Source organism: Pelobates fuscus, chromosome 3, assembly GCF_036172605.1.
Source record: "Pelobates fuscus isolate aPelFus1 chromosome 3, aPelFus1.pri, whole genome shotgun sequence".
NCBI classification, from domain to species: domain Eukaryota; kingdom Metazoa; phylum Chordata; class Amphibia; order Anura; family Pelobatidae; genus Pelobates; species Pelobates fuscus.
The window spans coordinates 370,732,068-370,755,070 of record NC_086319.1 but is presented as its reverse complement, the minus strand read 5'-3'; the positions used below and the strand labels follow the sequence as shown (position 1 = coordinate 370,755,070).

The following is a 23,003-nucleotide window of genomic DNA, read 5'->3' as shown; positions in this document are numbered from 1 at the left end:
CTGAAGCATGAATGTGGTGTGTCAAGAGTACCTTGTCATGTATTATGTGTATGGACATAATAACCTTGGCTAGGGCGCATTTGCTTATGCATTGTAGTATTAAACCTGTCCCACGCTACATCAGCGTAGGTGGACTCGGATCATTTAGTCAATATTAATACCACCACAAACTCAGGATGGGCAAATAATCCTGAGGAAGCTTGGCATTTGGATCTCTTTAGCTTCACGAGGTCTCCTTTTGGGGTCCTCGGCTTTCCATCGATGGCAGGTGGTCAGGCATTATTATGGCCATCAAACACCTACTTGCTGGTATCTTTTTATTTAACAAGTCATTTTTTCTTTAGAGTCAAAAGTGTGTCAAAATCAACAAATGTCACTTCTCATGTTGCAGAGAGAGTCTTGAATCTGGAACAATGAATCCACTGAGTGATCTCTGCAACTTTCACAATGCACTACTGGGTATATGGTCTTGGATGTCACATTGATGACCGGCTAAACTTCTGGCCATCCTGACAAAATGTCTATGATAACTAGTGCATATTTGACCCAGTAGCTCTTTGTCATCTGGATTCTTGAAAGGGATATTGAGAGTTAGCTAGGTGCTTAGGGGTATTTTAGAGATCAAAGAGTTCATGAGGGTCTTGGATAGGTATAAAGTTCCATGGGCTCACTGCCCAGTACATGTTTTTGGGTAAACAGAGCTTAAGAGCGTTGGAGTACAGCCCGTCTTCAAGGGTTGCCCCTTTCTGTTTTTCCAGCTTTGTATTTCTTCAGGGTCAGCAGCTGCTTGTCATTCTTTCAGAAGCTTGAAATCTGTGGGTAGGATCTACATGGTGAGTATAGAAGTTTCTTTAGCGGACACCCTTCCGTCCACTTCCCTTGGTGCACTTGTGGCTTGGTTGGCAGTTTTTAGTCAGCTGAGTGGTGCTTCTTATCTTCCAGATTGATCCAAAATAATGTGCTGCACCCAGGGCATGTCTTGAGTCAGTGTAGATATTGGCATGTCTTCCTTCAGGCATTTTGTATGCCACTGAGAAGGCTGTCAATTCAGCGTCTTGAGCAGATGTGAGTGAGGAAAGTGAAGGTGCTTGACGTACCTGATCTTCTGTAGCAACAGCAAATCCAGTATGGTACCTTTCCTCTTTATCCGCAAACAGAGTGGAGTCAGGATCTGGTAAAGCTACTGCATGCTCTGTTGAAAGGTGTCTTGTTTCTTCTTTCATCTGTTCAAAGCAACCATAAGGAGCAGTAGAAGAGGTTTCCTCACCTATTTCTGTGTGAGATTGGGGGGTATTTGTCTTTCTATTCACAGTTCTCTTGCTGACCCCCCTCTGTAGAGATCTGTAAGTTGAATGTTCATGTTTTGTTCTAATGAGTCAGGTTCCTTTCATGAGATTTCTGGGGACTTAGTGTAGAAAAAACATGAGGGACAGCCACCTCCCTTACAGGTGTCTTACTTCCATGGGAATCTGGGTCAGGACCGCACTATTTCCTTGAGAGTGCCCAAAACAGTTCTTTCATGTCTGAATAATTTTAATTTTTCGTTAGTGTGGTATTCCCCCCTGGGAAGTGGCGGAAGAGTGGCCAGAGCAACTTTTCTTCAAAATATAATGTTGTCAGGTAGAGGCAGAGTCGTCTATGAGTGGAGGAAATTGGTAAGGAATAAGAAGGGAGGAAGCATATAAAGGATACAGATATGGTGGTGGGGAGATGGAAGAATGAGTAGCGGATAGAGTGAGAGGGAAGAAGGTGGAGTAGGAGGAGGAGAAGGAGGAGAGAGGAGAAGGTGGAGTGGAAGGAGAAAGTGGAGTAGAGGGAGGAGTAGGAGGAGGAGTAGGTGGAGTAGAGGGAGGAGTAGGAAGAAGAAGGAGGAGTAAGAGCAGGAAGAAGGAGTAGGAGGAGGAGAAGGTGGAGTAGAGGGAGGAGTAGGAGGAGGAGTAGAGGAGAAATGAGAAGGTGGAGTAGAGGGAGGAGTAGAGGAGAAGTAGGAGGAGAGAGGAGAAGGTGGAGTAGAGGGAGGAGTAGGAGGAGGAGAAGAGGAGAAGTAGGAGGAGCGAGGAGAAGGTGGAGTAGAGGAAGGGGTAGGAGGAGAAAGTGGAGTAGAGGGAGGAGTAGGAAGAGGGGGAGGAGTAAGAGCAGGAAGAAGGAGTAGGAGGAGGAGAAGGTGGAGTAGAGGGAGGAGTAGGAGGAGGAGTAGAGGAGAAGTAGGAGGAGAGAGGAGAAGGTGGAGTAGAGGGAGGAGTAGGAGGAGGAGAAGAGGAGAAGTAGGAGGAGAGAGGAGAAGGTGGAGTAGAGGAAGGGGTAGGAGGGGAAAGTGGGGGACTGCAGATGAAGGGGAGGGATCGGTGGGAGGAATAAGCGGGGGTGGGCAGGTAAGGGAGCAGACAGGTGATGTAGCAATGGAGGAGACATCAGAAATCAAGACTAGGTAGAAATGCAATGGAGGCTGCAAATAGCCCATGTACAACAACTATTAACTGGCCCTATGCTTTCCCTAGAGAAAAATAATAAAAGGCTAACATGCTCATCTTGTCTCCACAAGCCTCGAACGTTTCACTCCCATGGGTGGCCCATGATGGCTTGCCCACCACTTCTCCACACGGGGTCTTGTGCCCGCGGAGACAGACGCTATCCCTGACTCTAGTTCTTAATTTAATAATTTATATCTAACATCTCAAAATGTAATTTCTACTTATATCACAAATATACATTATCACAATTTTATGTCTCGTAAATGGGATAAAATTTATTCTACTCTTCACTGATAATGTATTTTTAAAACATACAAAATAGACAAATAACATTGCCTTCTGCAAAATAAATGGAAAAGATAATGGAGATTTTGTTAAGCTTATAAATGGCTATACATTAATTCACATTTCTTGTTCTCCAGTTTCTGGCTGTTGATGACAATGTACAATGTAATAGAGCAGCGGAAAATGCTAGTAGAATGCTTGGTTGCATAGGGAGAGGTATTAGCAGTAGGAAGAGGGAAATGCTCATGCCATTGTACAGAACACTGGTGGGACCTCACTTAGAGTACTGGATACAGTACTGGAGACCATATCTTCAGAAGGATATGGATACCTTAGAGAGAGTTCAAAGAAGGGCTACTAAACTGGTTCATGGATTGCAGGGTAAAATTCACCAGGAAAGGTTAAAGGATCTTGACAGGTATAGCTTGGTGAAAAGACGAGACAGGGGAAATATGATAAAAGCATTTTTAAATACATAAAGGGAAACAACACAGTAAAAGTGGAGACTATATTTAAAAGAAGGAAAACTACCATAACAAGAGGACATAGTCTCAAAAATAGAGGGACCAAGGTTTAAAAATAATATCAGGAAGTATTACATTACTGAGAGGGTAGTGGATGCATGGAATAGCCTTCCAACTGGAGTGGTAGAGGTTAACTCAGTAGAAGTGTTTTAAGCATGCGTGGGATAGGCACTTGCTGCTAGTAACAGATCTAGAATTAATATACTATAATGCCCAAAGTCTCAATTCCTACGCATATGCAATAATAAAATATCTGGGCTTACAACAAAAATTATGTTAGTCAGTCTTTAAACTTGGCTTATTCATTTGTTCAAGAAATCTTGGTTTATTAGAACTTTCTTTTAGTAAATGTTCTTTAAGATAACCCTTCTTTCAGCATGTTATCAATCTTTGTACACAAAGCTAAAACACACTTGTTACTTATACGTGAAACGATAGACATATATATTCTATCTACATATTAACCAATACTTGTCACAGACACCTTCCTGACACAGGGAAACTAATAGCAGGATAATCCTAGTAACCGTAACCTTTTTGTTCATAATATATGGGAATTAAGGAAGACAGCATGTCTTTAAGATAGGATGAGCATGACACAATACACGGGCGGAAAATAAATAAATAAATAAAATAAATAAATAAACTCACGGAATGCAAACAATATACCTACAGCCATTAATCACTTTTCCTCTTCACAATCTAGCTTAACAACTTTGCATATTCCCTCTATCCACATTGCATAGCAATGCAACAAATCACACTTGCCTTTACATTTTTAACTCGTCCAAATAATTCTCTATTCCTGCATCAGATTCACTTTCCTAACCTTCGTAATAAACACTGAGCTACATCCCTGACTCCTTATCTTATACAACAGTCTTGGAGAAAATACTTTGTTCCATTGCTAAATCTTATTAGTTTCTGAATAATTTTACTGAACGCAGAACTGAAAAACCAGGAATGTCACCCCTCCCTCTCCCCCCCTCGCGTCTCACAGAAGGCAAGGAGAGAGCCAGCATGAAGTTTTTTAACCATGTCAGCGCTGGAAAGACAGTTACGTTACAATTATTGCAGAAGCAAAGAGACACAAAAACACAACATTTAATAATACTCTTCAGTGAAACTCAATACAAAACCCCCACCCTCTACCAGGGTAATGGCTAACACAAAATACAAAAACAATTATTATAATATACATACATTCTTAACCCTTTGTGATCTAGTTCTTCCTCAACCCTACCTTCCTGCTGAATAGCATTGCTACTCTGTACCAGTAAGCTTGCTTTCTTCTCTGTCAGTAATCTACCACATGAAGGCACAGCAACTTTACACACTTTAGCAATCTCTATCTTCAACTAGATCACACGTGCTAGCCAGCCCTTATTGGGCTTTTCTAACCCTGTTCCATTCCCCTCCTATACAGGCGTCCCAGATATAGGGGGAAAAGGTTTTAAACAGTGTCTACAATGGTGGACTGACACTCGAGAGGGGTGGGTCCCCCCCCAGTGCGTCTTCCCAAAACGTAGACTAGTCACTAATTGGAGGTGAGACGTGTGTGACCAATCACTTCTCTCACAATAGAAATAGGAGAGGATAGAATAATAATATAGGAAGTATAGAAAAGGGAAAAGGCAAGGAAAAATCCTTAGAGACAGACACAGGAGTTCATGAGACTCCTAATTAAACAGACAAGACAACAATACAATTGAAATACAGTGCATGCATTACAGTTCAAATGAAATCAACAATAATCCCTTTCCTTCTACATGTGCTTACTCCAAAGTCACCTTTCTCAACCTCGTAGTGTCCCCGCTCGGAGAACGACTTTCATAAGTCTCACTACCAGCGGCCAAGGATAACAGCTAACACCGGTCCGAAATCCTTTCCAGCCTCCCTCTACTCTGCAGTCCACAAGAATGTGGCCACGTCTATCCTCATTCCCGTAGTGCCCCTATAAAACCCACTTTATAAGTCTCACTACCACGTGATGCGAAAAACAAGCAATACCTGCCTGAATTCCCCCAGGAAACAAAGTCCCCTGCCACAAGGCTAAGTCTCCTACCACGATTAAATAATCAGTGGACCTTCAGCTCAACTAGAGCCGAAGGGTCCGGGTCAGGACGTCCCCAACTCAACTAGAGCTGGATGGTCCGGGTCAGGACGTCCCCAACTCAACTAGAGCTGGATAGTCCGAACGCGCACAGTGAAGCTAGCTAGGCTATCAAAGTGACACAAACTTGGATCACAGGAAACTATGATTCTACACAGATCCCACAGTTCCACAAACTTCTTTTTCCTTACAGCCACAGCCACGAGGCTCCTAAAAGAAGTAAACAGGCAAAGAAGACCCCCCAGGAACACATCCACGGGTCAACCCCTCTTTTTCCTTACAACCACAGCACCGTGGTTCCTAAAAGAGGTAAAACAGGCAACAGAAGACCCCCCAGGAACACATCCACGGGTCAACCCCCCTTTATCCCAAAAGGGGTAAAATACAAACAGATAGACAGACACACTGAAGACCCAGGCAAGTCCCCTCAGGTCCACCCCCCTTTATCCCAAAAAGGGGAAAACAAGCAAGACAGAACCCCAGGCAAATCCCCTGCAGGTCCACCCCCCCTTTATCTCAAAATGGGGAAACAGGCAAACAATTCAAACACAATTCAAACACACCCAGGCAACAGATAGACTAAAATGCAGGTAAACAAGTGAGTAACGAGACACCGGGCAAGATATTACCTGTCTTTGATGTCCTCCCGGGAAGCAGTCACAGACACGTGGACGGGTCAATCAAAGGGGCCGGAACGTACCGGTGGCTCTGCAGAAGTCTCTACCGTGTATCTGGAGGTGATCAATCTCCCTTCCTACCCCCAGGATTCCCCCGTCCAACAGCATCTTCCTTAGGACGGCTCACCGGCCAGAGGCCATAGCCCGATGCCCCACGTTGGGAGCCAAGTTGTTATGGTACTTTTTGAAAGTAAACCAAAATGTTCAAAGTCTATCTGTTCCTGTCCAAATCTGAGATGATTAAATTGCGTATACGCAGAAGTAAGCTCACACTGACACATGGAGTTCAGGTTAAAAGCACTTCAGAAAATTTAATACAATCTGGTTGGAAAACAGTTGTGCAGATCTTTTTAAAAGCAAAATGACATCATCATTGAATATCAGATAATAACAAATAAACATCATTGATTGGATTAAACATTATGTGACTAACTTTGTGTCCACCCACCAATATTATTAATTGGCTCAGGGGTTTGAGTGACCAGCTAGGTGTCCTCCCACCGGGAGGTGGTATTGTTCTGGACAAGGGTGTGGACAGAAGGCTCAGGCGCCATCTTTCCCAGCATGAGGTTTACTCGGTGGAAAGGGGGGCTTGAGCGTCATTTTACACAGTCAGTGATATCAGGCCTCATGTCCAGGTGCAAGGTCTCTTATGAATAGAACATTTCATTACTACTGTGTTCTCGTGGCCTTCAAACTATACTATCTTACAAGTCCTAAGGAGTAGCCGGCAAGTCTTAAGGAGTAGCCAGCACCTCCTGGTACTTGTCCTTGTAGGAAACACGGTCTTTGTCTACTGTATTAATTGGGTTGGGAAATTCAGTCACGTAAGGTAGTTTTAAAATGAACAAGTTAAGTCATGAGGACAAAATGGAGGATTTGAAGAAGTCAGGTTAGGAGGACAAAATGGAGGATTGTCACAATATAAGGTTAAAATGGAGTTAGTACAATAATTCAATACAAGTACAATAATAATTTTTAATAATTCCACATCAAACATATGTCCAGAGTTCTGAATAACTTAAGAATATATCCTAGAAATCAGTTCCATACCACATAAACATGAAATATATATATTGTGTAATGTTGTCCCTTAGCAGGGTCCCTTGTAAGGGTTAATGGAGGTGTTGAGCGGTGATCGGGTGATTCCCGATCCGCTGTACAGTAAGGAAGGCGGCCGCCGAGGATCTCGCGAGCCGCGAGATCCAAGATGGCCGCCGGCCGCCGAACGCGTGTGTACTCGCTCCCGGTCGCGGGAGAAAGGCGCGGCGAGATAAAACAACAAGAAAAGAAGAAAAACTACCCGGTCTCCCTCTACCCGTCCCCACACAGTCTCCCGAGCATAACCAAGATAGGTCCACGTGGCGAGCGCGGCACGGGTAGCCGTGACGCCCGTGGACCATCAGACAATAAGTAATATAGGAGTAGCAGGAGAGTAAAAACACAAAGAGGGGGAGCAGGGAGACAGGAATAGAGAGCCAGGAGTAGTAGAGTATAAAGATGTAGGTATAAACTTAATAAAATAGTGTAGGTATAAACTTAATAAAAAATAGAGTAAATTATAACATGTCACAGAGAGGTAAAAAATACTCTGACCTGTAGGCTGGAGCAGCAAAGAAAGAGGAAGTGATGTCATAGACAGGGCCTTTTATGGGCACCATATCTTTTCTCTGTTTCTATGCTGCTGGAGTTTTCAGTAAAGAAAGATATGCAAATATGAAGCCTCCTGTCATGTGGTAAAATTTGGTGAGGCGCCACATGGCTGCTGCTCCTGCAAAATATTAAAGCAGTTGCGTAGCTTGATGTGACTCGACGACGAGGGCTGAATTTGGTGTGAGAATGTAACCTCACGTCCTCGCGTTAAGCTCCACCGTCGCCATCACGTGGCATAGATGGTTTTTGGCGCCCAAAAAGTAGAGCGGTCTCAGAGCCTGCAGAAGGGAGCAAACGTCTTTTAATTGCTGTTGTTCTCTCTTTGCAGAATTGCTGAACGTTTACTTCCTGATGTAAAGATATCTTAGATTTGACATTTTGTGCTGCAATACACAAAATATTTACTTTAGCTGAGCCTGAAGATGGTAGATAAGACCCGCTGTTGCAGTGTACATATAAATATGGCATTTTCTTTGTTTTAAGTAGTTTTTGCAACTTTCGAAAAGCTGTTTGGCAGCCTGAAGACTCCTGAAAGGGCACTTGGAACTATTGTTTAAATGTTCATAACTTCCTAAGACATTCATACATTCGTCACCAGTTGTTGTTTTTTCTTTTGCATTAAGAAGTGTTTATTCATAAAAATGTGTATAGTATGCTCAAGAAACATACTATAGTATTTACATGTGTTGAATAATCCTTACAACCAGAGGGACAGAGCGATGGTGGCTGGGTTGGTGGTATATTGGGGGGCTCAAAATTTAGTTCTGTCTTTGGCGACCGTAACTCTGGTTACGACAATGACTGACATACTGGCTTCACTGCGAGCACATTAGTGTCCTTGCGTCCTATACTCTCTCAGAAACATGAGGAAGGCCTGCTGCAGAATAGCCATCTGACAGGGAGCCGGAGAACTGCCTGGGGAAGGGATTTCTTGCTCCACCTGTCACTCACTCAGACAATAAATGTTGATTTTTAGGTCATGGGAAGTGGCAGTTCCCCTTTAACCCCTTAAGGACCAAACTTCTGGAATAAAAGGGAATCATGACATGCCACACATGTCATGTGTCCTTAAGGGGTTAAAGAACATTTAGTCACCTGTAGCCCTCAGCGCCGACATGACAGAGAAAGCACATTGTCAGCACAGAGAGAGTAATAGGAAACAAAAGGTAACGAATAGACCGTTACTTGGCAATGAAGGTGGCGAGAAAGATGTATTTTTGTAGGGGATCTGAAATAGATGCATTGCGGAGGCAAGTCTTATGAAAAGTAGGAAGGTAATTATTAGAGGAAGACACTCTTGAAAGCAAAGGGTCAGTGTTGTGATGGTAAATGCTGATTGAATATAAACAATGAGGAATGCCTCTGCCATTTGATACCGCAGTGCATGGTATGAGTGTGGGGGAGGGATAATTTTTTCTTGGACATTTAAAACTGAAATATTGTTGCCATGCCTCATGAACTCCTAAAAATGTAAGATTAGACCTCCTCGAACGATAGCAAGTTAATCGTGATGATGTTGTTATGGTGATGGAACTGGAGTTTAACTGAACATGCACTTTTGATGTTCTTACAGTAGTCAGAACCACCATAAAAAATTTTTTCGACTTATTGTGTAATTGTTTCATTACTTTCTGACACAATGACCTTGTCCCTGATACTCTCAGTGCTGGAACATCTTGGCTTTGGCCCCAAGTGGAAATCATAAGTTCAGTCATGATCTTTACTCGTTACCAAGCGTGAGAATTAAAGCAAGTAGCCAGCACTGCAAACCTTTGTCAGTCAGCAACAGAATGAGAGAAGGGTTCCCCTCTTCCCAGTGTCCTTTGAACTGGTTCCAGAACCTTGCCTCCAGAAGATGCACAACATTCATGGGATACTAGAAGAAGAAGCCCATGGTCCTTCTGGTCTGATTCACCTGATAAGGCAGAAATTTTAACTTCCACGTCATACCAAAGAAGTATATACCAAAAAGTATTAATTGTCTGAGAGTGTCAGCTGTTAAAGCTGTTAAAGCGTAGCGTGTACTTATAAGGCAATGCTTGCTCTAATTTTATAGCAAATATATTTTGTATATTTTTAAGAGGGTCATGGGAAATGATTAAATCCTTTTCTGCCTTACAGTTTCCTTCTCACCATATTCAGGAAGTAGAGTACATTGCGTGCCCCGTTCTGCTGCAGATGTAGTTTCAGTTATGTTAACTTACATTGTTTTCTCGATGTTTGAAAATATGTTTACCAGCCTACAAAATGTAACATGAGAGCAGCGTTCTAAGGACACCGCTTCAGAAGTAAAAGACAAGCGTGACGTAAAATTTCCGTCGTGTGACCTTAAGGGGGTTAAAGGACCACTCTAGTGCCAGGAAAGCATACTCGTTTTCCTGGCACTAGAGTGCCCTGAGGGTGCCCCCACCCTCAGGGTCCCCCTCCCGCCCGGCTCTGGAAAGGGGAAAAGGGTTAAAACTTACCTTTTTCCAGCGCTGGGCGGGGAGATCTCTGCCTCCGATCCTCCTCCGTTCCGCCCCGTCGGCTGAATGCGCACGCGCGGCAAGAGCTGCGCGCGCATTCAGCCGGTCGCATAGGAAAGCATTTACAATGCTTTCCTATGGACGCTTGCGTGCTCTCACTGTGATTTTCACAGTGAGAATCACGCAAGCGCCTCTAGCGGCTGTCAATGAGACAGCCACTAGAGGATTTGGGGGAAGGCTTAACCCATTAATAAACATGTTTATAAAAAAATGGGTTAACCCTAGCTGGACCTGGCACTCAGACCACTTCATTAAGCTGAAGTGGTCTGGGTGCCTAGAGTGGTCCTTTAAGGAATCATTTTCTTTTATGCCTCCAAATTATTTTATAAGGTAACGTGCAAGCATTTACTATGCAAACACGAAGGACAGTCACCTAAAACAGCATGACTTCCTCCAGTTAAAATATAGAAAGTAATTTTCTAAAGAAAACTGCCAAATTTAGGAAAATAATTGCTGATTTGGCAAAATGATCAAACTCCGCTACAGCCATAGCTTGGCTCTATCAGCCTAAATCAGGTATAGGCATACTTCGGCACTGCAGATGTTTTGAACTACACCTCCCATGATGCTTTGCCATCATTATGGGTGTAAGAGCATTATGGGGGATGTAGTCCACAACATCTTGCGTGCCGATGGTTGCCTACCCCTGGCCTAAATGTTGCAATTCAGTTTAAAAACTCGCTACAATTTGATGGTCAGTGAATAATTCTTAGGTGTCTCAACTATAACAAGAAAATGTGAAAAACGATGGCTAGTGTCTGAAATGTGTCAGTATATGAAGATATTATATGTTGCGTGTGTGGTTAACCAGGAGGATATTGCAGACTCTTCACTTCCTCTAAACATAGACGTTCTGTATATTAACAGGGCAGGACATGGGGGCTTTAATTAGCCTTCAATGTTAGTAATATAAAAAACTGAAAATCAACACCTTTATATCATATTAATAGTAGCACTATATAAAGCATTTCTTAACAAACTTGTGTTTTAATCACTGTGCACTTTATCTATCAGGTCAAAACAATTCCAGGGAATTCACATCAGTTATACCGAATCCGTCGATTATCTTAACTAGGAATTGTGTAGAATTGGCAAGGTAATTGCAGATTTGAAGCCAAAAACGCAGATTTGAAGAATTTTTCACATTTTTGGCTTGCCTTTTTTAGGTTTCCTCTATTCGTGATTACCCACCTGCATTGATATTTGTCAGAATTTTTTTTTTTTCCCTAACATTTTGAGATTATATCAGTTTTGAAAATTTTAGATATTACTCCTACCTGTTTATAAATTTGTTTAGGCTTTTGAGATTTACTGGGTAATCGTTTACATCGACAGCCAAGATGTAGCTAATATGACTGTGAATTTTGCTCTGGTATAGTTAGTTTAGTGGTTATTTACTTGGCTAGATGAACGGGTTGTAGCCAGACAAGTGTCGCATTCTGTTGTTTACCCACCTCCGTCCGTGAGTTCTTTGATGTACAACCTCCCGAGTCACTCACAATATAAATATGGGACTGGTTACATTGTTATGGAAGCTGGTTATTTTGCTAACAAAAGGATGTAATAGAACCCTGCTTGCAGGCTGGTGTCTTTCCCAGAAACTATGAGCCTCCAGCTTTAATTAACACATCAGCAGCTGTATTTGTGTGTACATAAAGGGTTAACCCATTTGGACACTGCAAAATGAGCTAGCAATTAGGACTTTTTGAGTTGAACCTTAATGTTATCTAAAGTGGTAAGTCTTGAAAACTTAGCTCAGTATATACTAATCTGGATCTGATATGTACCCTGATTAAGAGCTGGAGGGCCTAAATGTGCCTCCCTGCATACAGGACGAAGGTTCGTCCCTCTGCTTTAAGTCTATTGGAAATTATATGAGCCACATGGTCAAAAGGATGGATTTCCTGTGCCCTATGCCGTTATAGTTCGGTCAGTAACCCCACTGTGCCCCGTTGCTCAACAAGTAAGTTTTTCTGTGCCTCTTCCTGCAGGCAAAACCTGTTTATATTTTTGTTCTTTATGCTTGAAAATACATATGGGAATGGTTTTAAAATATGATTGAAAATAGGTCAAACACATGCTCCTGTAGGCACAAGAGACCGGAAACATAAATAATATTTCTTAATTACGCCCAGCATACTTTTCAACTCAAGGACCATGAAGCTCTTGATCCAGAGCTGCCTAACATTTTATTGAGTGGATTTAATATCTGTATCCCTTCTATTTCTTAAATAGTTCTTTAAAAACGTTCGCGCAGGGAACATATGCCACAGATTAATGAACTTTACTTTCAAGGTTTAGTTTCAAGAAACAGCAAAGTGAATTACCGGCAATATCACATAGGATTTCTGGAAGTGAAAAAAAAAAACTCGTTTCATTCTCCGGGTCTATGAATTAAATTGGGATTTTCTCCACTAGCCAATTGCTGGTCGAATCCACACAGAATGTCTCATGAGAACATTGACAGAATGACTCATGACAGAATTAGATATATGACTGTTTCTTTTTTTTTTTCTTTCTATCAAATCATCATTTTCACATAGGTGCTGTGTGACCAGGTGACAATGACAAGTTTAATGGATACAACGGGAGTAATATGACCCACTGACCGTGATGTCACAAGTGCCTTAAAATACATTGTGGAGGGTGCAATATTACTAAAGGGGTATTCACTCAACTGTAAATGGCGTAGAATGAACAAAATCATGGAACATTTTTGGCCAAAGTATCCAAATTGGGAAGATAAATCTACATTTCATCTATAAGGCTAGCGTGACAATTTTAACTAAAATTTTATATCCCTGTGCCATTCTCTCCACAATTTCTGTCTTAGTCGATAACCCATATCTGATGTATAAATATGGAATTTTCGCAGAGAATTTACCGTATCAGTGACTTTTTACATTGTATCTGTACAGGGTTTCCGGAGGTGAGCTCTTTGATTTCTTGGCTCAGAAAGAGTCGTTAAGTGAAGAAGAGGCAACGAGGTTCATCAAGCAGATCCTGGGAGGAGTTAACTACCTGCACACCCGAAAGATTGCCCACTTTGACTTAAAGGTAATAAAATATGGGAATCAGTCCTTACAAAAAAGGATCAAAATATTGTTTGTAGATTTTGTTAAAGAGAATTCTAAGCTGTACATGTTTTGCATGTTTACAGTTTACAGGGTTACACCAAACCTTTTTTTTTTCTTTTCTTAGAATAATGTTCTTTTGGGCATTATTCTTTAAGTTCCTCCTAAAATTCACAGAAGAAAAACATTTCAAATAGGTTTTACTTATCTTAATCCAGCACCGGGCGAAGTTCTTGGCGCTGCTCTGCACGCCCCTTGTGACGTCAAAGGAGCTGTGCGGAGGTCTAATCAAAGGCTTGTATTTAACTGTCATATATAATTTAACAAAAAAGATATATAATATTGCCTTTGAAGTGTGCATGCGTGCTCTGAGCAGGCGAAGGGAGGAGCAGAGGATGGGATTGGGAGAAACAAGCTCTGGCGGCAAGGGAGAAGCAGAAAGCATTGGACACCAGTGTGCTGTGCGCGCTGACAGCAGGCGTAAAATATGCACAGAATTGACAATCAGACAGTCCAGAAAAGAGTTCTAGGCTGTTTATGTCATGTGTGCCGGGGGATGTAACCAGCCCCTGGCACACAAGTGCAAATATCTCTGGTTGTGCAGCGTTTAAAGCTGAAACACTGCACATCCAGACTCCTACCACCATAACCACTTCAAAAAGCAGAAAGGGGTCATGGTGATTGGAGTGACCCTTTAAATATACTTTTGATCAGAGATTTCTTATTGGAGAAGGTGGGTGCACTATGCCATAGCTCCAACCCATCTCTTTTTTAAATACAGTGTATGCACTATATCAGATAGCTTACAGATGTATTATCTTAGAGAAAATGTAGAGCTTTCTTTCATAGAAATTAATAGGAGCTGCCTGCAGGTTGTCAGTGTGGCCTCAACTGGTTTTAAAGGTGCAGCGCAATGCGGGCGCATAGTGAATTTTAGGACATATGTTAACCCTATAAGTACTGGAAGGTTTTGTAATAAAAATTAAGTTTGACCTAGTTACCTATACTGTATTTTCCCCATAGAAGGGCTGATTGTCTATGTAGCAGAATCATCCAGTGCTGTGCATATTACCGTGTACATTTCACATGTTCTTTCTTATTTTTTTTTTCTGTCAGCCAGAAAACATTATGCTCTTGGATAAAAGTATTCCTGTGCCTCATATAAAGCTGATCGATTTCGGCTTAGCTCACAAAATAGAAGATGGAGTGGAGTTCAAGAATATTTTTGGGACACCGGAGTTTGTAGGTGGGTACGGACACTTCTCGCAGAAAATCTGTTTAAAACCCTTCTGTCATGAAAGGGTTGAGTTCCCTTATCCTTAGAAAAATAACTTCATTACTCAGTGATCAAATAAATAAAGGAACATGTGGAGAATGTTATTAAAGGGATACTATAAGTGCCAGGAATACAAAGCTGTATACTTGGCACTATAGCTTCCTCTGCCTCCCCCCAATGCGGTAAAAAGATGGCTAAAGTCCCTTTATTTACTTACCTTTCACCAGCGCCAATGTCCCTCAGTGCTAGGTCGCGGCTGTTCCTCCTCTGTCCCACGACGAGCCAGCGCCAATGCGCATGCGCGGCAAATGCTGCACACATTAGACCTCCCCATAGGAAACCATTGAATCAATGCTCTCCTATGGGGAAAAATCTGACGCTGGATTTCTTAATGCAGAGCGTGAGGACGTCCAGCGTCAGATAACGGACCAAAGGTCCGTTTGGATGTAGGAAACTCATCCACTGTAGGCAGACTTAGTGCTGCAATGTAAACATGCATGGAGATCCATCGCCTTTTTTAAAAAAAATGTAGAGCACACCTTCTCACCGAGTACCTATCTCCTCCTTGATTTACCTCATTCCCTGCCACAACACGTAATCAAGCTAATTATGCACATAGCACTCATAGCCCAACGTAACATTCCAGAGACTGGAAGTCCAACACGACCCCCTCCCTTAAGAACCTCTTTAAGGAACTCGATAAACAAGGCTCCTATGAGCATCATTTCCCCTATCTATTCCAAAAAACAAAACTAATATCGAATGCTTGGTCGACATGGGACACGTGGAGATCAGGGGTTAAAGGCTGAGTTTGTAACCATTGAACTATGTCATCTTCGGGACCGTACAACACCTTGTAAGAATACTTAACTGGTCAAGGCACCTCCTAACGAACGCCTAGTTTTCCTACCCACATCCATACCGATCAACTACATATATGTTGTCGTTGAACAAAATGTACCTGTTAATGTAAAACTACTCTTAAGTGCTCGGACTATGTACCCAATGTTATTGTACATATGTGATGTTTTGCACCTTTATGCTCTCCCCCCTCCCCCCTTTTCCTTTCTGTACACTCCCCCCCCCTCCCCCACCCTTCCTTTGAAAAATCAATAGAAACTTTTCAAATCGAAAAAAATTGCTAAAGAATTTGGGTTAATCACTAAAAGTTGCCTGATTCAAAATAGTCTTTTTTCTAACTCATCTACTGGCTTACATTTTGACTCCCGACTGTTCCCTATTTAGCGAAAAATCTCTGAATTTATGAACAAGTCACTGCCTAATGTTGAACTAATGAAAACATTCCTGTGCTTTAAAAATAGATATCCGCTATATAGATAGAAAGAAAACACACACATTTATCCCGTATCCATCGTTTTTAATGCTATACTGTTTCTGTTTCAGCTCCTGAAATTGTGAATTATGAGCCTCTGGGACTGGCAGCAGACATGTGGTGAGTCTCCCTGTAGTTGACTCTGACTCTTTCCTTCACCAGGAGGGCAAGAGTTAACCCCGCACTGAATAGCACTGGATGTAGAGGTGTTTCATGTACAATATTAACGTAACTTTCTATTTTAGGAGCATTGGAGTGATCACCTACATATTGTGAGTATCGAGCGTGTCTGTCACTGAATAACCGAAATAATTATTACAATTATTATTAACAGTACAGTGCCAACATATCACAAACTGCTTGCTGTTAATTAAAATAAATGTCTATTTTTAAAAATATATATATACTTTAATAACGAGGATGAACTTATTGACGTGTGCATAATTTCCATTAAAATTGTCCGTTTGCATAGCTCAGTTAAATGTTGAAAACTTGCATCTTGTAACATTTCTTGCAAACAGAAAGTCTCTATAATCTCAAATTTAGAAGTCCAGAGGTTGTATTAATCATAATCACAGTCCAGATTTATTAGGGCTGACATATCATCAGAACGGTGACTTTCCTGTTCTTTACATTAATATTTTTACATCAGGTCAGCAGTTTTACCTTTTCCCCAATATCCAGTCGGTGGCGTTAATCCTACCTTTCCACTTCACTTTTGTCTATTTGTGCTTTGGAGCTCGAGATAATTTGCCCCAAATATAATGGACTACGAGTATACCCCTGTCAATCTCATGACAAAATGAAAGGGGAAGGAAGAGAGTGGGGGCCCTTTGGAGAAGTGTGGCTCAGAAGATGATCACCTTCAACTTGGGAATCTAATATCGGATTAATAATAAATGAAAATAAAAATCAATAGACATACATCTACAGTTCTAGGTCTAGGCAGCTGGAGTAATGGACCTATATCATCAGAATCTATTGAAGGCAGTTGAACTGCAGGGTTTGAAAGCCCTCCTAATATTCACTTGTCAAGACACATAAATTATATTTCAAAGCTTAGGTCATAGCCTGACAGTAAGTCCAACACCTTAACAACATTTTAACAATAGGAAAGATGAAAAGATGGCGACCCTAGGCAGCATTCTTAGGGCGGAACAGAACCAGAAAGACAGAAGCAAATCTGCAGCAGGTCAGAACCATAATGGACGTAGCATCTAGAAACCAGATTGGTAAAAGATCAGGACCTAACCTGAAGACCAATATAAGGAAACAGCTGGGATGGCAGTGAGGAGCAAAGTGACAAAAATTGAATATGGAGCAAGAAATTGCTGGGATTCTAAGTTGCTGTGTCCACATGATCACAGACATTTTGTACAGAGACCTTCATCCTTAAATTCCCATCATAATGTCTTGATGGGTCTTTTAATCGTGTGTTTTCTAGATTGCATTGCAGTGTATACTGCAAATACCATTCTGTGTAGTTGTGGTGGGTGGTTGAAGCTATACGGATTCCTGTGTATTCTACTGCCATTGTCTTCCGTGTGACTCCTTTCCATTTTTATCGTCTTACATTCTCAGGCTAAGCGGAGCATCTCCCTTCCTAGGAGAGAACAAACAGGAAACTCTGTCTAACATTACTGCTGTCAACTATGAGTTTGATGAAGAGTTTTTCAGCCACACCAGTGATCTGGCCAAAGATTTTATTTCAAAACTTCTGGTACAGGACACAAGGTGAGAGGTTAGAACAGACAACAGAAACAGCTAAACAAACAGTTATATGGAACGCAAGTCCAGGACTAGAGACAATTCATTCACAGCAGAGCTACTACCCTTTTTAAAATACAGATTCTCTACAAAAATAAACATACTTTGTCTCTTTGAATAAGATTACGACACTGGAATAAATGCATGACTAATAACCCTTCAGGGAGTGTTTGTATATTTTCTATATTAAAGAGATGTTTTGTCCATCCTACTAAAAGTGAATACATTTCCCGTAACTGGGAATTGCATCTTCATTCACTTCAGTTCCCGGGTTTTTAAACCTGATGACTTGCTATGATTCACAAAATACAAAAGAGTAGACCCGTATGTCCAATACATAAGCCACTTTTATTACGTGGCCCTAATCTACTACTACATGCAAAAAAAAAATGTGTTAAAACCTATTATTGAAACCTGGAGAATGTTCAACCATGTTTATTAGCATAATTACACAATTTATGTAAAATATATATATATTTTTTTGTTGTGAATCAAATGTTATAACATTTTCAGTATATTACATAAACAGGTAGAGGCATGTAGATGGCATCATAAAAACAAAACAAAAATATGGGGATACGATACTACTAGTGCAGTTGGCAACAAGTCAATACAATCTTGTGATTGCCCTGGGGAGACACCTCAAGATACAACGGAGAATATTGTACTTAATAAGGGGTGGGGGCAGACAATCCTCACCACTTGTGCCTAAGTTTAGTTTTCCAGCTATATGTCGGGGTCAGGGTAGTAAGGCTTGGAACTCTAGATTATCAGGAGCCAGTGCGTTCATATGGCCAAATATGTTTACGTACATCTCGCGGTGCTGAAAAACAGCTCCTCAATGGCGTGTAGCTCCTCTGTCTGGAGAAAGCATAAGGATAGGGGTGGTGGGGTAGACTGCCTCCTGAATAGTGGGGTCATCTCTTTAGCTTTGTTGAGGTTTTGGGTTGTGAGTGAGTTTTTATAGGCTTCGAAACAGATGGGCGTATTGTGCAACAACATCAGGGCCAGCAGAAATGGAGGTGAACTGTTTGATAATGATGTAGCACTCCCACCATATGTGAATGAGGGAAAACGTGGCTGCACTGCAGCATCAGCCTCAATCATCTATTGAGAGATTCATGAAGTGTAAGACTCGGGGGTTCCTGTACCAAAATATGAGCAACTTGTAGGCTGACTCCTGTACCTTGCTAGAAATTGCACAGTGTACTAGATCACAGATATTCTGCCAAAAGTTAACCCCCAAAGCCTCTTCCCATTTGCTAACAACCCGTGGGGCCATAGTCGCTAATTGTTCATGGAGAGTGTATGATGCCATCTACATGCCTCTCCCTGTTTTGTCTTGTATTAAAAATTTAAACAACGATTTAATGTAGGCTAATTTAATGTAGGCTAACAGTTGTCCAGATCTTAATTGAACTAGGAGCATAGAATGAGGGCGTCCTTGTCAGTGCCGGGAGGGCCTGAAAGTGACCTGCCACACAGAGATGTCCAACTTGCGGGACTTTGCCAAAAAATCAATTTTTAAAAAATTATTTTAGCATCATACACTTAAAGTAGCATCTAATGGACAGGATGTGGTTGCTTCAAGAAAAAAATTAGAGTGTACTTTTTTTCAATTTGGATAAATATTTATATATTCAAAATAGGGAATTTCATCCAAACTGAATAACTGAATTTCCTCAAATGACTTTGGTTGATTATGCTGCTGCTAATTTTGCTCCTATTTTGTAACTTTTACAAAAACTAAAAACTCTTATGTTCTGCCGGTATCTTGCATTTATCTAGTTTATTATGATATTTTCATTTTTTTTTTTTTTGCTTAATTCATTATAAACTTTTTTAATATGTGCATGTCAAATTTATAAGGTGTTTTTTTTGGGTTTTTTTTTTTTTACCTAAATTCATTTAAATGTGAATTCCAGCATTGTTTGGAATCTCTGTAAACGTTTCCTGCTCTTCATTTCAGGAAGCGTCTCTCTATCCAGGATGCCTTGTCCCATGTTTGGATCATGGTGAGTACTAAAACCAGCTTGTAAGATGCATGCGAGTGCTATAGCGATGAGTGTGAAGTGTAGTAACATTCTAGTAATAATCTCTGGTCACTTGTTCTACGTTCTAATCTGAACTTACAGTCATGCAATTCATATTCAATAATTCAGATATTCATCCTGGCTGTTATATCTACGCTGCTGCCCAAACAAATACTAGCTGGACCCATAAACCATCATAAACTGGTAAATCAACTGCCAAGACATGTATAGCTGTACTTTTATCCTTACTGCATGTACATCTGGCAACCATTGAAATCTATAGGGTGTCCAAATAGTTTTTTTTTTTTTAAATATCAGTAGAAGATTCATGTTCAAGTATATCAGTCACTGAGAACTTCCAAATCCTTGTGCATGTGGTTGTCATCAAGTGTTTTCGATTGAACGGCATGCTTCCACATCTGCCGTACATATGCACAAGTAGTTCCTGTTCAATAGAATGAGGTCATAGACGTGCGCCTACTGCCTAGTGCACACATTCTCAGGGTTATCCACTAAAGGGAGAATTGTCGGGAATTCAATGTGAATTTCAGATTCAAGGCCAAAATAGCCAAATTCTCCAAGTCAGCTATGATTTCAATTCTGCTACTTAACTGTGAATTCACTTTGAATTCCCGAAACTGTCACGTTAGTGAAAAACCCTGTTAGTTCTTGGAAAACCTTGGATTAGGTGAGCTGCATCCAACAGTTTCTGGTTCAAGCGCACTTCAAACGGGGAACTGACTGGGGGAGGACGAGAGACCAGGAATTTGGTGCTAATGAGATGAATGAAGATGTGAGTATCATTATTTTTTTTTTATGCTACACACATGCATTAAAGCAAAGTAAATATCCACCCCTATAGCTTCCCTTTTAGTGTTGCATGGTAAATGTACTCAAGAATGGTTAAATATATAAAACTCAGAAGATGTTAGAGTCAGACATACTTGCCGGGAATGTGTATACCTTTAAGGAACACTTTAAATAAATACAATTCATATATATATACTTGTTTTTATATTAAATACATATTTTTAAATTAAATAAATCAATTATATTCACATATATAATTTGTGTCCCGAATAGTTTCATTAAGATGAAGTGATATTGATGCTTAGACGGTTCCTGTCATATCTGATTAACACAAATACTAAGTAATAACACTGCACAAGTTTCTGCATTGTGTGCAATTGTGTGCATTTCCTACCACAGCTCTTAAGTAACATAAAAAGTGTGGTTTTGTAACTGTATGGTACAGCACGTGTAGTTTGGAATCTACTTGGCATGCGTTTGTGCACTGAGTGTCCAGAAATTGTTAGCATATCTGACCATTAACATCCTACTCTCCTGTCTGAAGACCCTTCAGTCCAAAGAGGAAAACAAAATCCATGATACCAAAAGAACGGACATGCGGAGGCTTAAAGCCAAGAGATTGAAGGAATATACAATGAAATCTCACTCAAGCATGCCACCCAACAACACTTACATCAATTTTGAGCGTTTTGCTAGGGTTGTGGAAGACATCTCCACTGCCGAAAAAAGATACAGCACTCTGGCAACAAATAATGACTCACTTCAAGAAGATGTTGAGGCCCTCATCTCCATATACAACGAAAAGGAAACCTGGTACAAGGAGGAGAATGAAAATGTTAGACATGAGCTTTCCCAGCTCCGCTACGAGTGCCGTAAAGTGGAGTCCATGAAGAGGAATTTTCAACAAGACGTGCGCTTGGTGGGATCCAACCTTGGAAACATCTGTGGGAGATACTCTGACCTGCAGTCTCGCTATGATAACCTCAGCAAGGAACTGTCTGAAGATCTGAAATGGATCCAAAATTTAGTAGATGGATTCCATGAGGGTGACACAGGATTTTGTGGGGGAAACTTTGCTTCTGTGTTGAACAGAGACCTGAGTGAATCATTTATGGATCTTCTGAATCGGTCATGCAGTGAAGACCTTCTGGAAGGGCTTAATCTTCGAATTACAGACTCCAAGATCTAATAGGTCCTCTGTGGAAAGGCATAATTAAAATAAAGCCTGATGAATTTTTAAGCAGTAACTGCTTAAGCCTAAGTAACTGCTTAGACTTAAACTAATAAAGGATTTCCTATTTTTGAATTCTGTAGAACAGTGAATATGTATATATGATTAGAGGATATAGATATAACTGAGGATTAAATGGTAACAGATCTATTTTAAAAATTATGTTCCTAATATTTTTACAACATGCATATTTATTATTATGTGAATTCTGGCAAAGTTAACATATGGTGCTAGTTAAGCCAGGTCTTACAGAGGTATTCATCTTAACTTGGAGAGTGGAGGGAACATTTTTAAGCAAGTTGCAACATTTTTAAAGTCCCTGATCTTTATATATATATATATATATATATATATATATTATTATTATTATTATTATTATTTTCTCTGAGTATGGTAAATGTCTTATCAGTTATATCTTCCCATTCTCCATATCGTTCCTTAATATAATCAGATTGGCCGTTTGTTGTGGGAGGACGATTTTCCCCCCATTATTGTTATAGGATATATAAGCATATGAGTTTTTTGTTTCTGAGAGATATGGTGAGAATACATTTGGCCAATAGCATGCCCCTACTGACTTCAGAAACAGCTCATCTAACCCTAGTTTAAAGGAATCAATAAACTTTTATTGAAAACTTCACTATGTAGAGAATTACTTATCTCCATTGTACTTTTTTGCATTAACTCTTTGCTGTTGGTAAAATCTCTTTTCCTCTTGTCTAAATGGGTACACGTCTTTGTACAATCCTGTTAATGAAGAGGTCACCCAATAGATATGTGTATGTATATACATATGCACATTATATAGTTTTGCAATGTTTTCATCTTCCCTTTGAAATGAATTTTTTCCCCTGTGTAATCATTTTTGATTCTTTCTTCACAGCTAAAACCTTGCAATTCTTTTTTTATTTGTAGTCTGTTTATTTTATCCTGTTCCATAATGGGTTTTTTTATGAGAACTTTATGAGACACTTTTGAGATATTGCATTCAATGTGCTGTTTTACCGGTAATTTTTGAAAAGGTAAATTTAATATTGAATTTTTTTAGGGTTATTCACGGAACCCTGAATTTTGCTTGTAGATTGTTAAAAAAAACCTTAGTGGTGTGAGTGTTAAAAGTAAGAAATAAAAATGGGGAAAACGCCTATGAGGGGGGGATCATACTTTCTTTTTTTTTTCTAGCAGTCAGCAGGCAAATAGTTTGGATTATTAAAATCCCATCCTAGACATA

General features: G+C 40.5%; 1 protein-coding gene across 2 annotated transcripts in view; it reads left to right on the top strand.

Moving 5' to 3' along the window:
• The window catches only part of DAPK2 (death associated protein kinase 2), a 120,380-nt gene that overhangs the window by 67,740 nt on the left and 29,637 nt on the right, over positions 1-23,003 (top strand). Inside the window, exons 4-10 of one of the 2 annotated variants that reach the window (XM_063449417.1) lie at positions 13,167-13,305; positions 14,439-14,568; positions 16,003-16,051; positions 16,177-16,203; positions 17,513-17,665; positions 19,668-19,713; positions 21,086-21,820. In XM_063449417.1, the coding sequence (XP_063305487.1) occupies positions 13,167-13,305; positions 14,439-14,568; positions 16,003-16,051; positions 16,177-16,203; positions 17,513-17,665; positions 19,668-19,713; positions 21,086-21,730 (1,189 nt within the window). In that variant the 3' untranslated portion in view covers positions 21,731-21,820. Of the gene's footprint in view, positions 1-13,166; positions 13,306-14,438; positions 14,569-16,002; positions 16,052-16,176; positions 16,204-17,512; positions 17,666-19,667; positions 19,714-21,085; positions 21,821-23,003 lie in introns of those variants that run through there. The other variant, XM_063449418.1, reaches the window with a different exon arrangement.